General features: G+C 24.4%; 4 protein-coding genes across 4 annotated transcripts in view; 2 read left to right on the forward strand and 2 right to left on the reverse strand.

Annotated features, from left to right (window-relative positions):
- Phum_PHUM138600 (4-hydroxyphenylpyruvate dioxygenase, putative) overlaps positions 1-1,727 on the reverse strand; it is a gene marked incomplete at both ends in the record, with an annotated part of 2,659 nt that extends 932 nt beyond the window's left edge. Inside the window, 8 exons of the mRNA XM_002424574.1 lie at positions 13-115; positions 188-430; positions 505-697; positions 775-878; positions 952-1,167; positions 1,242-1,346; positions 1,424-1,522; positions 1,686-1,727. Of these exons, the coding sequence (XP_002424619.1) occupies positions 13-115; positions 188-430; positions 505-697; positions 775-878; positions 952-1,167; positions 1,242-1,346; positions 1,424-1,522; positions 1,686-1,727 (1,105 nt within the window). The remainder of the gene's footprint in view (positions 1-12; positions 116-187; positions 431-504; positions 698-774; positions 879-951; positions 1,168-1,241; positions 1,347-1,423; positions 1,523-1,685) is intronic.
- A 1,636-nt stretch (positions 1,728-3,363) lies between these two features.
- On the reverse strand, positions 3,364-9,207 carry Phum_PHUM138710 (Huntingtin-interacting protein, putative; the record flags this gene model as incomplete). Its single annotated transcript, XM_002424575.1, has 14 exons — positions 3,364-3,575; positions 3,654-3,883; positions 3,969-4,222; positions 4,306-4,559; positions 4,652-4,942; positions 5,023-5,203; positions 5,285-5,577; positions 5,686-5,909; positions 6,023-6,219; positions 6,297-6,571; positions 6,659-6,720; positions 6,961-7,118; positions 7,259-7,522; positions 9,124-9,207. 14 exons carry the CDS (start codon positions 9,205-9,207, stop codon positions 3,364-3,366), a joined length of 2,979 nt encoding a protein of 992 aa, XP_002424620.1.
- A 395-nt stretch (positions 9,208-9,602) lies between these two features.
- Phum_PHUM138720 (uncharacterized protein) lies at positions 9,603-10,645 on the forward strand (the record flags this gene model as incomplete). Its single annotated transcript, XM_002424576.1, has 2 exons — positions 9,603-10,384; positions 10,597-10,645. The coding sequence occupies 2 exons, from the start codon at positions 9,603-9,605 to the stop codon at positions 10,643-10,645; spliced, it is 831 nt and encodes a 276-aa protein (XP_002424621.1).
- Positions 10,646-11,584: 939 nt separating this feature from the next.
- Phum_PHUM138730 (uncharacterized protein) lies at positions 11,585-12,920 on the forward strand (the record flags this gene model as incomplete). Its single annotated transcript, XM_002424577.1, has 5 exons — positions 11,585-11,629; positions 11,929-12,106; positions 12,369-12,407; positions 12,498-12,802; positions 12,897-12,920. The coding sequence occupies 5 exons, from the start codon at positions 11,585-11,587 to the stop codon at positions 12,918-12,920; spliced, it is 591 nt and encodes a 196-aa protein (XP_002424622.1).
- Between the last annotated feature and the right edge of the window lie 1,265 nt (positions 12,921-14,185).

Here is a 14,185-nt window from a genome sequence, read left to right on the forward strand (position 1 = left end):
TATGATTATGACGTTGAATAACTTCCAAAAATAATGTCGGACGATCTTGCATATTTTTCGTGAAAATTTGTAGGAGGTACCCATTTTCATCATAATCGATTAATATTTTCAATTCCTTTAAAATATAAAAAATATTTTAATAAATATTTACAAATAATAATTTTTAAATTGTTATTCATTTAATTACCTGTAAAGTATTTAAATCTTCTTTTATTTTAATATTGTCTTCTTTTAAACGTTGTCTGAGTGTTTCGTAGTAAGTATCAGGTGCTTCCAAAAATTCCATTCCGCGACTTTTTAAATTTCTTATTGCTGATATTATATCGTGTGTGTTCAGAGCTATATGCTGGACTCCAGCTCCACCGTAGTAATCGACATATTCTTGTATTTGTGATTTTTTTTTCCCATTTGCCGGTTCGTTTAATGGCATCTGAAAATTAAAATAATGTTGTCGATATTTCACCTTTTATACATTTATTAATCAGGAGGGGAAGGAGGAGGTACCTTGATCGTTTCTTCCCAGTTAGTCACAACAATTGATCTCAATGCTGAATATTCAGTGTGTAATTGAGTATCATCGACGGACCAAAATCTATGAAACATAAGATTTTTTTCGTACCAGTTAGCAGAAGGTTCCATTCCAGAATCCGGTTGATTTCCAACAACGTGATCAACAAAATCTAAAAGTCCTGGAGCTCTAAAATAAAATTTAATTTAAAATAAATTTTATTGAAAAACAATTTAAAAAAAAGGAGGGAGAGAGAGAAAACATACAATTTGCATGATAAATTATCCTTTTGAATCGGTTTGAAAAAACCTGGAAGAAATAATCCTTTGTATTTGGATCTTTCGATAAGAGTATGAGTCGTATCTCCATACTGAAATAAATAAATAATTTATTAAACAATAAAAATAAATTTTAATAATAATAATAATAATAAGTTTACTCACCGTTTGAACAACAGCAAATCTCACCATTCCATATTCATCTCTTTCTTCCCAAATATCTCTTAATATTTTAGCACCTCTTTCTCTTGCAACTTTAACAATTGTATCCAAATCTTCGACGGAAAATGCCACATCTTTGACGCCATCACCGTGTTTTACAAGATGATCACTTAATTCTTTATCGTAAGGTTCGTATGCAGACACGAAAGCAAAAATAATCTATAAAAAAAATAATTTTTTAATAAAATCAAACACTTTGAGTAATTTAATAAAATTTTATTAAATTTCCAAACCTTGTTCTGTCGGACGACATGGGTGGCATATTTTCTACAACCTGTTTCCAACCCTTTGTAAGCAAGAGGTTCGAAACCTAATCTTGTGCAATAATAACTTGCTGCCTGTAAAAAATTAATAAATAAACACGAAAATTAAATAATTATAAATAAATAAAAATTTAAGGGTTGTAATTTCTTACTTGTTTAGCATTTCCAACCCAAAATGTAATATGGTCGAAGCTTAAAAATTTACCACCTTCAGGTTTTACTCCCTTATCCTTGTACGTGGTCATGATTGTCTTTTAAAAAAATAATTTACTTTAAAACAACCAAACTATTTGCGACGTGTCTTTGAGAAGAAATGATGGTTGGAATTTGAAGAAGCAATCATTGATCAGGTTTTGAATGTCTCTTCAACGACGAAGGTAAACTGGAATCCTGTTTATTTAAATAAATTAAGACCTGTTCGGGAAGAAGACAACATTTTAAAAAATGATAAAACATTTTTTTTTTGTAATAGTATCCAACCAAGAGTAATAAAAGTAAAAATTCCAATTTAAAAAAAAAAGGTTTCAATTTAAACAAGAAGAGAGAGAGAAAGAGAGAAAATAATAGGGTGTGTATTTTATCACCCTAACCTTTTTTTTTCTATCTCTCTCTCTCTCTCTCTCTTTTATTTTTTTAAATTATCAATTAAACGAATTTCATATCAACATAGCAACAAATCGGTTAATTTAATTTAATACAAATTTAATAATCTTTTTTTTTTATAAACAATTAACGATAAGGTTTGACTTTCATAAAAAAAAAAAGTATTAAAGCATCAATTATTAGACATTTATTGATTAAAAACAATTTAAAACCAGGATTAATTATTATTATCATTAGATAAATAAATAAATAAATATATATATATATATATATATAAAAGTATTATATAAATATTTTTTTTTTTTAATACCGTACTTTGGTTAAAAAAATATATTAGAAATTTTTTTTTTTTTAGATTTTATAATATAAAATTCATTTTTTTTTTTTTTAAATTTGTAAAATAATAATATTAATAATAATAATAATAAAAATAATAATAATAATAAAAGTATACATATTTATAAATTTATAACAAAAGAAAAAAAAAAATTAATATACAGTAAAAAATAATAATAATAAAATACAATAAAATTTTTTTATTGATATATATATATATATATATATATTAAAAAATAATCAGTACGGGGGAATATTAATATATATTATAGTATAATCGTTAATAGAAATTTATTAAAATTTTTTTATTATTTTAAATTAATTTTAATACATCTTATTAAAATACAATAAAATATATTTAATACTATTTAAAAAAAAAAAAAAAGAAAATTATTTATTGGGAACATATAGAATTTTTATTAACGAAAAAAATTATTATTATTATTATTATTATATTGTTAATATCGATTGATTTTTTTGATTGAAAAACGATAGAAAAAAAATTAAATTAAATTAAAATATATATATTAATATTTTCGATTAAAAAATTTTTTTTTTTTTATTAGAAAAATACTGTGTAAATCATTTAAAATGACAAAAAAAAAAAAAAACAACCTGAGTGAAAAAAAAACAAACAAACAAACAAACGTATTTTTTTTTTTTTTTTTATTAAATTGTCAACAAGAGTTAATCAAATTTTCAAGGTAAGCCACGTAATTTATATTTCTAGAATTTATTTCTTAGTTTACAGTCTTTGGCACGAGCAATTATTACAATTTTTTTTATTTTTTTTAATTAGAAAAATAATTAATTACGCGAAATATTTATTATATATTTAAAATATATATATATAAAAATTAAATTTGTTTGTTTGTTTGTTAATTTTTTAAAAAAAAAAAAAAAATCTATAAATTCATTGTTAGGTTAATTTTTTTTTTTTTTTAAATATTTCATTAATAATAATAATAATAAAAAGAGTATTTTCATTAAGAGATTTCACAAGTTACGAATTAATCCAGAGATTCCGATTAAAAGTGGAGGAGGATTTACCGAGATAATCAGGAATGAAAACAAATTTTTTTCTTCTTCTTATATCATATCCTGTAAAAAAATAAAAATAAAAATAAAATTGATAATTTTTATTGCGTGATGATTAATATGAAATTCCTGGAGAAAATAAATAATAACAAACCCCTTTTTCCCATCCTTCTCCCTCTCCAGCAAGTTGATAATGACGTCGTCTCAACGACGCGAGTTTTTGCCTTTCCTGTTGTAAAGAAGCTTCGAGTTCTAAAACTTTAACCTGAGATTCCATTTCTAAACGTTTGGCTTGATGAAGTGATAAACCTGTGACGTCTAAATCTTCTGCAAAATTTATCTCAATTATTGTGACGTCATTTATTTAAATAAAAAAATAAAAAAGATACAAAGTGAGAGTCTTACCGGATTCTTCGATGAGCTGACTGCAACTTTTAGCTGTAGCAACGACTCCAGCCGTAGATTGGGCAACACCTTTGCTTGCAGACGACAATTCTTTTAAATTTTCGCTTTTTTTATCCGCTTTTACTCGGCTGGCGACAACCAACTGCGCAGTGCTCGCTGCAACTTCTTGAGAAGCCACAATCAACTGCTCGAATTTCCCCTGACCGCTCACAACTTTATCGGCGCAAGTTCTAAAATATCACAAAATTTTCACAAGACTCCATTTTTAATTGATTTGACGTAATTAAATTTTAAAGTTACTGCAATCGTACTAACAGTAAAAATTTAGCCCCGACAGCAACCGCCTTAGCTGCCGATATGAGTCCTTCCGACCATTGGTGATTCCTTTTGTAAAATTCCTTTGACGAGTTTGTTCCTTTCCCCTGCGACACGATTTCGGCTTGAAGCAATCTGGCTCTTTTAATAAGGATTTTAATTGCCGTCATTAAATTAGTACAAGAATCTAATATTTTTTCATTGACTTCTAATTTTACTCCCGAATGAGATTTTCGCGATTCATTAAGCATTTCCTTAAAAAACGATAAAATTAAAAAAAATTATTATTATTATTATTATTATTATACGTATATCAACTCGGATGAATTTATCTTACCCCCATTTTTTGAGTAGCTTCTTCTATAGCTTTTTCCATTGCAATTAGTTCACCTTCGACTAAATCTTCTGCCATGTCAGTAGCATCAGTTTTCAAATTCTTCGTTAATTCCTCCACCAATTCTTCTACTTTTTTAATGTTTTTCGTCAAATTTTGACATTTTTCATTGAGTTCATTGGCGGAATTCTTAACTTCGACACTTTTTAAAAGAGATAAATATTCAATTCCGACTGCTTTACACGCATCAGCCATTTCTAAAAAAAAAAAAAAAAAAAAGTTATAAATTCACGTGTTTTAATGCGAAGGAAGAATTTTTTTTTTTTTAAATTTTAAAATATTATTTTACTTTCTCCGAATTCAATGTCTTTTGAAGAATTACTCGTCATTTTTCCCAGCATGACGTAATTATTAATTCGATTGCTGAGTCGCAATAAATTTTTCAATAAATTTTCATGTTTTTCACCCTTTGAGTTTGCATACTCCAGGGATGAAAACTCAAATTCGTTGGCACTTGATAAAGTAGGCCTAATTAATTCACAAAAATAATCAGGAGCTAGTGTCGAACCCGAAAGAGCTGGATTATCTACTTCCTCTACGCACAGTCGAATACTTTCCTGACATTCTAAAAAACTTTCCCCTAAAAAAAAAAAAAAAAAAAAATTTATGTTAAACATAAAAGCAATATATTAACTATTGGCAATTTATTAAAATACTCACTTAACAATTTTTCAATTTTTTCATTGCATTTTTCTAATGAATCCTTTTCCGATTTCAACAATTTTTTTTTATTTTCTTCAAGTTCGATTTCTAATTTTTTACATTCTTCAGTTCTCTTTGAATTATCTTCAATTAATTTTTCTTTTTCTGCGACAACCCCTTTTAAAACTTTTGATATTTCCTGTAAGGAAAAAAAAAAAAAAAAAAAAAATTAATAAATTTAAATCGATTCATATTTAAATAATTTCAAACGGATTTTCACCATTTTTTCATTTTGTAATATATCCTTTTGAGATTTCAAAAATTCTATTTCTCCCATTATATTTTCCGTCAGTGCTATTTTTTCTTGCGCTTTATTATTTTCAGTCAGTAGTTCATTCATTTGAATTGAAATTTCATCTTTTAATTTTACAGCTTCTTCGCAAGAATGTTTTGACAAAACTAATTGCTTATCGACATCTGCTTTAGTACGTATCAATTGTATGTGTTCTTCTCTGAGTTTGGTATAAACACTTCGTAATTTTTGAAATTTTTCTTCCATTGTTTTAGCTCTTTCTATACAATAAAACAAACAAATTACATATAGAAAACATTGAAATACGTAACTATAATGTTAAGAGGTCTAGTTTTAAGTATGAAACCTAATACATAATAAAAATTTACTTTCATATTCGTGATATTTAGATGCTTCTTCGGTGTGTCTTAAGAGGTCTTCTTTGAGTTGTCTTTCTTGCAATAGTTCGCTGTCTCTGGTTGCTAAATCAGTCTCCAATTCAACTATTTTGTCACGTAGTTCTTCAGAAATTTTTTGATGTTCCATCATAAAATTCTGCATTTTACCTTTAAGCCTTGCTATTTCATTTTGCAATTGCTCGATAAGATTATCCCTAAAAAGAACAATAAAAAAAAGTATACAAAACAAAGAAAAATTATACAAGTCGTTTACAAAAATAAAAACTTTAAGGATTTTAATCCTATGCATGTATTTAAAAATTATTACCTTTCACTTATGGTTTCTTCAGGTGAAACAGAACCATTTCTTTGAGTTGCGTTTACAGAATCTGTATTTACTGAATTAAAATCGGAATGATCAATTAATACTCCATCCATTTGATCTTGTTCTGGATCTTCTGGTAAAACAACTACCGGTGTGACATAAGTTCTAAGTTCAGCTTCAATTAAAAAATTTGGGGGATTCTGAAAGTAAGAGACGATTGATATATAAGGTACATTAATTCAAAATCGGATTAATTAATACACAAATTATACTTTACATGTGGTAATAATGGTATTTGTATCAAATGCTTAAAATATTGTAAATTGCTCGCGGCTTGGTAAAAATCTCTTAATATTTCAAATTGTTTGAGAAATCTTTCACGGTGACCAATAAGAGTATCGGGGGGCAAGCTGGAATGAAGTTTAAATAATATTTTCACGCTATAATCGTACAATCGAGATGAGTCTTGAATGCATGGAATTAAAGGTGCCAATTTACATTGACCGGAGGACATCATTGAATTACACCGCGACATGTTTAACGATCCGAAAACTAAAAATTAAACAAAAAAAAATTTAATAATTTAAAATTTATTTTATTACAAATTCATAAAATATAAAAAAAAATTAAATACTTTACCTGCAGATTGTAAAGATAAAATGTCGTCCATATAATCAAACATTTCGACAGACATCTGAAAACTAAATTTTTGTTTTTTTATTATTAGGTTAAATTATAAAGAGGATTAGTGAGTAAAAGTTAAGGCCAAAATTTTGAAAAATATAAAAACTAAATTTAAAAAAACTGAAATTACACCTTTTTACAAAATTGAATTTCGATTCGATAATCGCATAATTATGCTAATGAGAGTTGTTATCATTACTTAAATTTACGGAAATGAATATTTAATAAAATTAAAAAATAATAAATTAATAACTTACTAATTATTTATATCATTTTCACCGATAGATTCCAATTCTTCTTCGGATACGACCAAATTAGCAGGAAATCGTGGATTCCTCCTGTGAAAATCTAATTTAGTCAACAAAAATTGGGTGTAGTGTTGAATCAACTTTCCATATCCTTCTCTCAAATGACACTAAAAATATAAAATAATAACATGTTTATAATTTTTTAATGAACCAAATATTTTTTTAAATAAACAGCTTTTTTGTTTAGATACAATTATAAATAGAATTTAAAAAAAAAAAAATTAATTATTCATCATAAAAATCTAACCCATAATTTTCCCAAATCCTGAATCATTTCTCGATGTTTTTGAGAATGAACAACAACTTGAGGATGTCCCTCTCGAAGAACTTTGTGTAAAACGTGACAAAATTTCCATGCTACTATTCTATTATCTTGCAATGGTAATTTTGATACCACAAGCCAAAATGTTTTACCACCCTTTTCTCTAAATGTTCCTATAATGGTGCTTCGAACATGTTTTTCCTTCACTGGACTTTCATGATTATTTATAGCCTTGTTTATGCTTATACTCTGGAGAACAAAATATTAACAAATTTAAAGTACATTAAACTTTAAGTTAATACTAAAACAAAATATACACTATTTATTTCTTCTTATTGTTTAACATTAAATTTAAAATTTATTAAAAAAAAAAAAAACTTATCTTAAGAAATTGCACAATTTGTATTTCCTTTTGTTTAACAGGGAAAAAAAAAATTAAATTTTTTATAAAATCAAATTTAAATACATCCTTTAAATAGTATTTAATAAATAACTGAGTATTTTATTTTGTAAATAATAAATTTTTTTTTGCCTAAACAAGTTTTGATAGTAAATTATCAAATGACTATAAAAACATTTTACTTTGAGGAAATACAAAAATAATACTGAGATAAATTTATTTAAAAAAACAAAAACTTAAATATGAAATATTATAGTTAATATATAATAATGCAATTTCACTCTAAAGTATAGAATAATAAAAAATTTTCTAATTTTTTGATTTAAAAAAAAAAATTAATTTTGTTGCGACAAGTAATAAGCTAATAAAAACCTTTAATGATTGACATAAATTTAAATAAATTAATATTTTGTTGAATTGTTTAAAAAAAAAAAAAAACAATCATTTCAATGTTTAAAGTCCGAATTTTTAAATTTCTTTTCAACAATTTAATATAGAACAAATGAAAATTCACCTTGATTAAATGAAAATAAACTTCTTGTTTGATGCCAATCCTACAATTTATGACCTTCAATATTCAAATATCAAATTAGTATATAAAATCTTTAACAATCTCAATTTTTTTTTTTTTTTTTATGTAATGCAAGAAGATCTATATTTCAAACTTGTACAGGTTAATAAAAAAACAGGCAAAAACTTACAAATATGCATAACTTGTGATAAAAACTAAAAAAATGTCAACCATTATGATAATTTTTCACACTACAATTTCATTAAAATAATTCAAAGTAAAGTTTAATGAACAATATGCTTTATTATTCTTCATTCTTTTTAATGACTTGAGTTAAAGAATATTTTTTTAATTAATATAAATATGTTGAAAATTGTATTGAATTAAAAATAACCTTTTTTCATTTATGTACAGTTAAAAACAAAATAAAAAAATCAATGATTTTACAAGCAAATTAAAAAAGTAATTCATTCAAAAAAATTTTAATTATAAAATAATGAAGTAATCATCTGTTGAATTGCAAAATGTTAAAAAAAAATTAATTTACTGAGTACTGATCATTGTAATTATTTCCAGCTCATATTTTTTAAAATTACCCTTTAAAAAAAAAACATTTTCTGATGATTATCACTAATAAAAGTATTAAAATAAAATTTCGTTATAAAATAAATAAATATTATGAAAATGAGCTTCCTGTTTTTTTTTTTTTTTTTGGTACACAGAAAACATGGGACAAAAATTTAATATTTTTTAAAAAAGTACATTATTATTTTCTTGTTTAACATTGAGCATTTCTGTATTCAATTTGCAATCGGTAATATTTATAAATATTAAGTAGCAAAACAAAGTTTTACTTTGAAATACAACAAAATGGTGGTGAACACCAAAGTAGTAAGAAATTTAAGTCTACCGTTTTGTTCTGGAATGTTTTAACAGTACCTGAGATTTTTCAAAATTTTCCCGCTCTAATTCCAAACTTGTTTTTCGCTGTTGTAAAACTCGCGGTATAGGTAAAGAAGTCATTATTATTATATTTAAACGATTTTATGTTATAAAATTAAATAATTATTTCCGGAAATACATATCGACAGTTGCTCCTAACTTTAACCCCATCACTCTTTTGATGCGTTAGCTTAAACTAATGAATTAACCTCTAGCGACCAAATTGCGTACTAATAGAATATCATGGCTTCCGTTAATTAGTCGTGGTAGTTGTGTATATTGTTTTTTTTGTGAATTTCTATTTCAATTTTTTTTTTTTTTTTTTAAATTATGAATTGACTAATAGAAATTATTTTGTTTTAAATTCAAATATGATTCTATTATACAACCAAGTTTTTTTCACGTTACTGTAAATCACATGCATATTTATTATTATTATTCTTTTTTTTTTTACCTGACATTATACCGAATTTTCAATGGCAAATAGAACTGTAAATGATGCTAAATCCGTTAGAGGATCCAATCCTCAATATTTAATTGAAAAAATTATTCGAGCCCGTATTTACGATAGTAAATATTGGAAAGAAGAATGTTTTGCCTTATCCGCTGAACTACTGGTTGATAAAGCAATGGAACTGAAATATGTTGGTGGTGTTTTTGGTGGCAATATTAAACCAACACCTTTTTTGTGCTTAATTCTAAAAATGTTGCAAATTCAACCTGAAAAAGATATTATTGTAGAATTTATTAAAAATGAAGAATTTAAATATGTTAGAGCTCTGGGGGCTTTTTATATGAGACTAGTTGGAAACCCCTTAGAGTGCTATAAATATTTAGAACCTCTTTTAATTGACTGTCGAAAATTAAGAAAACAAAACAGGCAAGGGCATTTTGAATTGTTACATATGGATGAATTTGTTGATGACCTGCTAAGAGAAGAAAGAATGTTTGATATTATATTACCCAGAATTCAAAAGAGACATGTTTTGGAAGAAAATAATGAAATAGAACCCAAAATATCGGCTCTTGATGATGATTTAGATGAAGAAGTTGAGAAGTCAGATGAAGAATCACCCAAAAGAACTACCAAAGATAAAAAAAGTAAGTCAGATGGAAAGTCACCAGGTAAAAGTGACAAAGGTTTAATCAAGGATTGGGATAAAAAATACAGAAGCAGTAGAAGAGATAGAGATCATGAAAAAAATAAAACAACAAGAGATTGGGATCGAAGAAGCAGAAGTAGAGAGAGAGATAGAAGGTATAGAGACAGAAATGATGATTGGACTCGAGATAAGGGCAGAGATAGAGATAGGGGTAGAGACAGAGATAGAGACAGAGACAGAGACAGGGACAGGGATAGAGACAGAGACAGAGACAGGGATAGAGACCGAGATAGAGACAGAGACAGAGATAGAGAAAGGGAAAGAGATAGAGACAAGTCAAAATATGATCATTACAGAGATTATTAAGTGTAACAGTAGTTACGATGGTTAATGTAATTATATCATACAATTTATAAACTAATTTAAAAAATAAAATTAAATAAATAAATAAATAAATGTTGTTAATTCAATCGAATAACTTTAAAACATTATTTTAAATAAATAAATAAATTATTAATATGATTTCTATAAATCATCATAAAAGAAGTAATAAAAAAATAATAATAATAATAAAAGAACAATATTTTTTTAATCTATTGTCAATTTTGTATTGATATTTACAATGTTCAGCTGATTTAAATATTTTTTTTATATTGACATGCTTTTGAACTTGGAAAAAGTTTTATATTTGTAAAAAAAATAAAAAATAAAAAAAGGTTTTAATACTTTTTTTAATAAATGCGATCATGTAATGTATATTACGTTTAAAAATACTATAAAATATGTAATTATTTTACGATAACAAAAATTAAAAATAATTTGATTATATCAATGATATTTAAATTTTAATTATTTAATTATCCTTTAACAATACCTTTAAAATTTAAATAAAATGGTTATTTTTCAACGTACAAGGATAATATTCGATAACTTTGGATTTATTAAAAGGTGGTTTGTCTTAATAAATACGTCAGCCATCTTGCGCGCCTTTTACATACCATTATTTAATTACCGCGTGTTTTTAATATGTGTCAATAATAAAGTTTTAAGTGTTGTTAAAAAAAAAAAAAAAAAAAATTTTTTTTTTTAATAAAGTAAATAGAAAATGTTTGATGTTGAGTTTATAAGTATTATGCAGTTTTTTTTACATCACATTCTTTCATTTAATTATTGGTTATTTTTATAATAACCTATTCTCGTTACTGTTTTTTTGTCGTGAAATGTTTTTATTTAATGATAGTTTTTGTAAAAAAAGCTAATGATAAATTTTGTAATTAAATTATAACTGTTCATAAAATTTTTGTGAATTTTATTTTATTTAAAAACTATTAAGAGTAATTTTTATCGTAATTAGAATGGCGAAACTTAATCATCAAGAAGTAGCCGAGCAGGTTTTACAGGTGAGCTTTTTTTATTTTCCTCAAAAGAAACAACAACCATTTTTCAAAATTTACTATTTCCCAAAAGTCTAATATTTCAATTAAACTAAAATGTTATTGTAAGTATTATTACTTTATATACATAATATTAATGTCAACAAGAAATTTGTATTATATTTGCCAATTGACATTACAATGTTTATATTCATTCCAACTAATAAATGGATCAATGTATGATGAGCATAAATATAAAACAAAAATATTTACATATATTTTTTAATTCTTAGGCTTCAATAATATTATTGTTATTATTATTTTAGATGTTTACAAAATCACTTCAGGATCATACTAGCTTAAAAAGCATACTTTCTGAGTTTTGTATTTTAGAATATTTTGGAATGTTTTTTTCTGGAAAAGATAAAGTTGTATCACATTTAATGGCAAATTTGCTTGGATCCAACTATGAATTATCATCTCTGAGATCCAATAACTCATCATGTGCATCAGGCTTACAATCAATTCAGAAAATTGAGGTATATTTATGAAAATTTAATGTAAAAATGTGTATTTAAATGTGTTTTTAAAATAATTTTTGTTATTTATATCATTTAGAAAAAAATTGATGAAGAGCTGGGAATTGGGTTTATTTCACCCCCATCATCAGGATTTCCAAGCCTAACATTTTCAACCCCAACCAGATGCGTTTCTGCTATAGGATTCGATTCAACAGAAAATCATAATCACAAAAATAAATATCAAGGCAGTCATTTTCAAGAGTGCAGTTCGAACAAAAAATTAGGTATTTTAAAAAAACTTTCAAAGTTTTCAATGTTATGCATAAGTAATTTAAAACATTTGTTAATAAAAACGTAAAAAAAAAATTTTTTAGGTGAAGATGTAGAATTTAACTTACCAGTATCGCCTCAAACCATTCAGCCTTTATTCCCTGAAAACATTAGGCATTTGACAGCTTTTGGAACCATCAGATATCCCAGAAGATCAGTTCCAACGAAGGATCCTAAAAAAATAAAACATCAGAGTTTATTAAGGTTAAGAGATCGTTTTTGTCAATTGTATTTGGGATTTGAATGTGATGAACATGTAATTGGTGTAACAAACTGTAAAATTTGGACAATTAGGTACAGTGTAAGTAGTCAAGTAGCTCCGAGAAACTTATTAAAATCATTCAATGAAGTCGAAATGAATTAATAAAAAATATTTTTAAAAATTTTTACCAAACTGTGTTGAATTATAAAAAAATTGTACATACAAGATTTATTTCTGTTAGTATTTAGTAAGCACACATTTATGAACTCATAACTTCGAAAAAGAAAACAACAAAAATTTTAATTGTATTATTTTTTTATAATAAAAAACTTAAAATATAAAAAAAAAAAAAAAAAAAAATTAAGATGATTAGAAAATTATTTTTGTCAAATTAAAATATAAATAAAAATAATTGTTTTCGTTTTTTAATAATTGACAAATAATTTTATTTTAAATTTTAAATGTTTATTAAAATTTTAATTTTTAATACTTTAAATTGAAATTTATTATATATGTATGTATGTAAATTAAACCTGATTGTTTCAATTAAATGTTACAGTCAAGTAAAAAAAAAAATTTTATGTTTTATAATTGTAACGGTCAGATCACCTCCGCCATTTTTTTTTTTTTAAATTTAAATTTGTTTTGTTAATTATAATGTTTTTTTAATAAAAAAAAAAAGAAAATTAGTTATAATTTTAAAATATTTAAATTTTGTTTCGTTAGAAAATAATAATAATAATAATTTTGTTAATTAAATTGTTAATCGTGTAGTTTTTTATTTGTTTTTATAATTTGGTAAAGACATGAAAATAATTATAAGTAATCGTTATGTTAGTAATTTTTTTTTTTTCATCTTTACATATTTGATTTCAATAATTTAATAAAGTTTTTTTTTGTTTTATATGACGTACTAATTTAAAATCAAACTATGTTTTTTTTTTTTTTTATTTGAAATGTATTAATAGTTTATTTATTTAAATTTAGGAAATTATTTTTATTAATTATTATACTTAATACAATTTCGTTTTCATTTGTGCTGGCAATCAAAATTGTTGATTTACTTTTTTTTTCAAATGTTAAATTGAACAAATATATATCTATATATATATTTAAAAATTTACACAGGCTCTTACACAAGCCTGTATTATTAATATTTTATATGTAAATTAAAATTTGTAAATAAACATGTTAAAGGAAATTCAAATTCAAATCAATTAATGTAATGTTAAACTTACCATAAGTGTTTTCACATTTGTTACCAGTTCATTATTATTATTATTATTAAGTTTTTTCTTTGTTTATTATGATAATCATATCAATTACATGTTGTCCTAATTTTGTTACCTGTTAATATGTCGTACTACCATGCACTTATATAAATATAATGAATTTAATTGATTATAACATTTTAAAAAAAAGTTTTATTAATTTTTTTTAAATTATTCCTTAAATAAAAATTTGAATTTTCATATTCGGTTTTTGTTTTTTGAAATTTAAAAATTTTTAGCTGCAAAAATTTATATAAAA

Source organism: Pediculus humanus, genomic scaffold (assembly GCF_000006295.1).
Source record: "Pediculus humanus corporis 1103172107484 genomic scaffold, whole genome shotgun sequence".
Lineage (NCBI taxonomy): Eukaryota > Metazoa > Arthropoda > Insecta > Psocodea > Pediculidae > Pediculus > Pediculus humanus.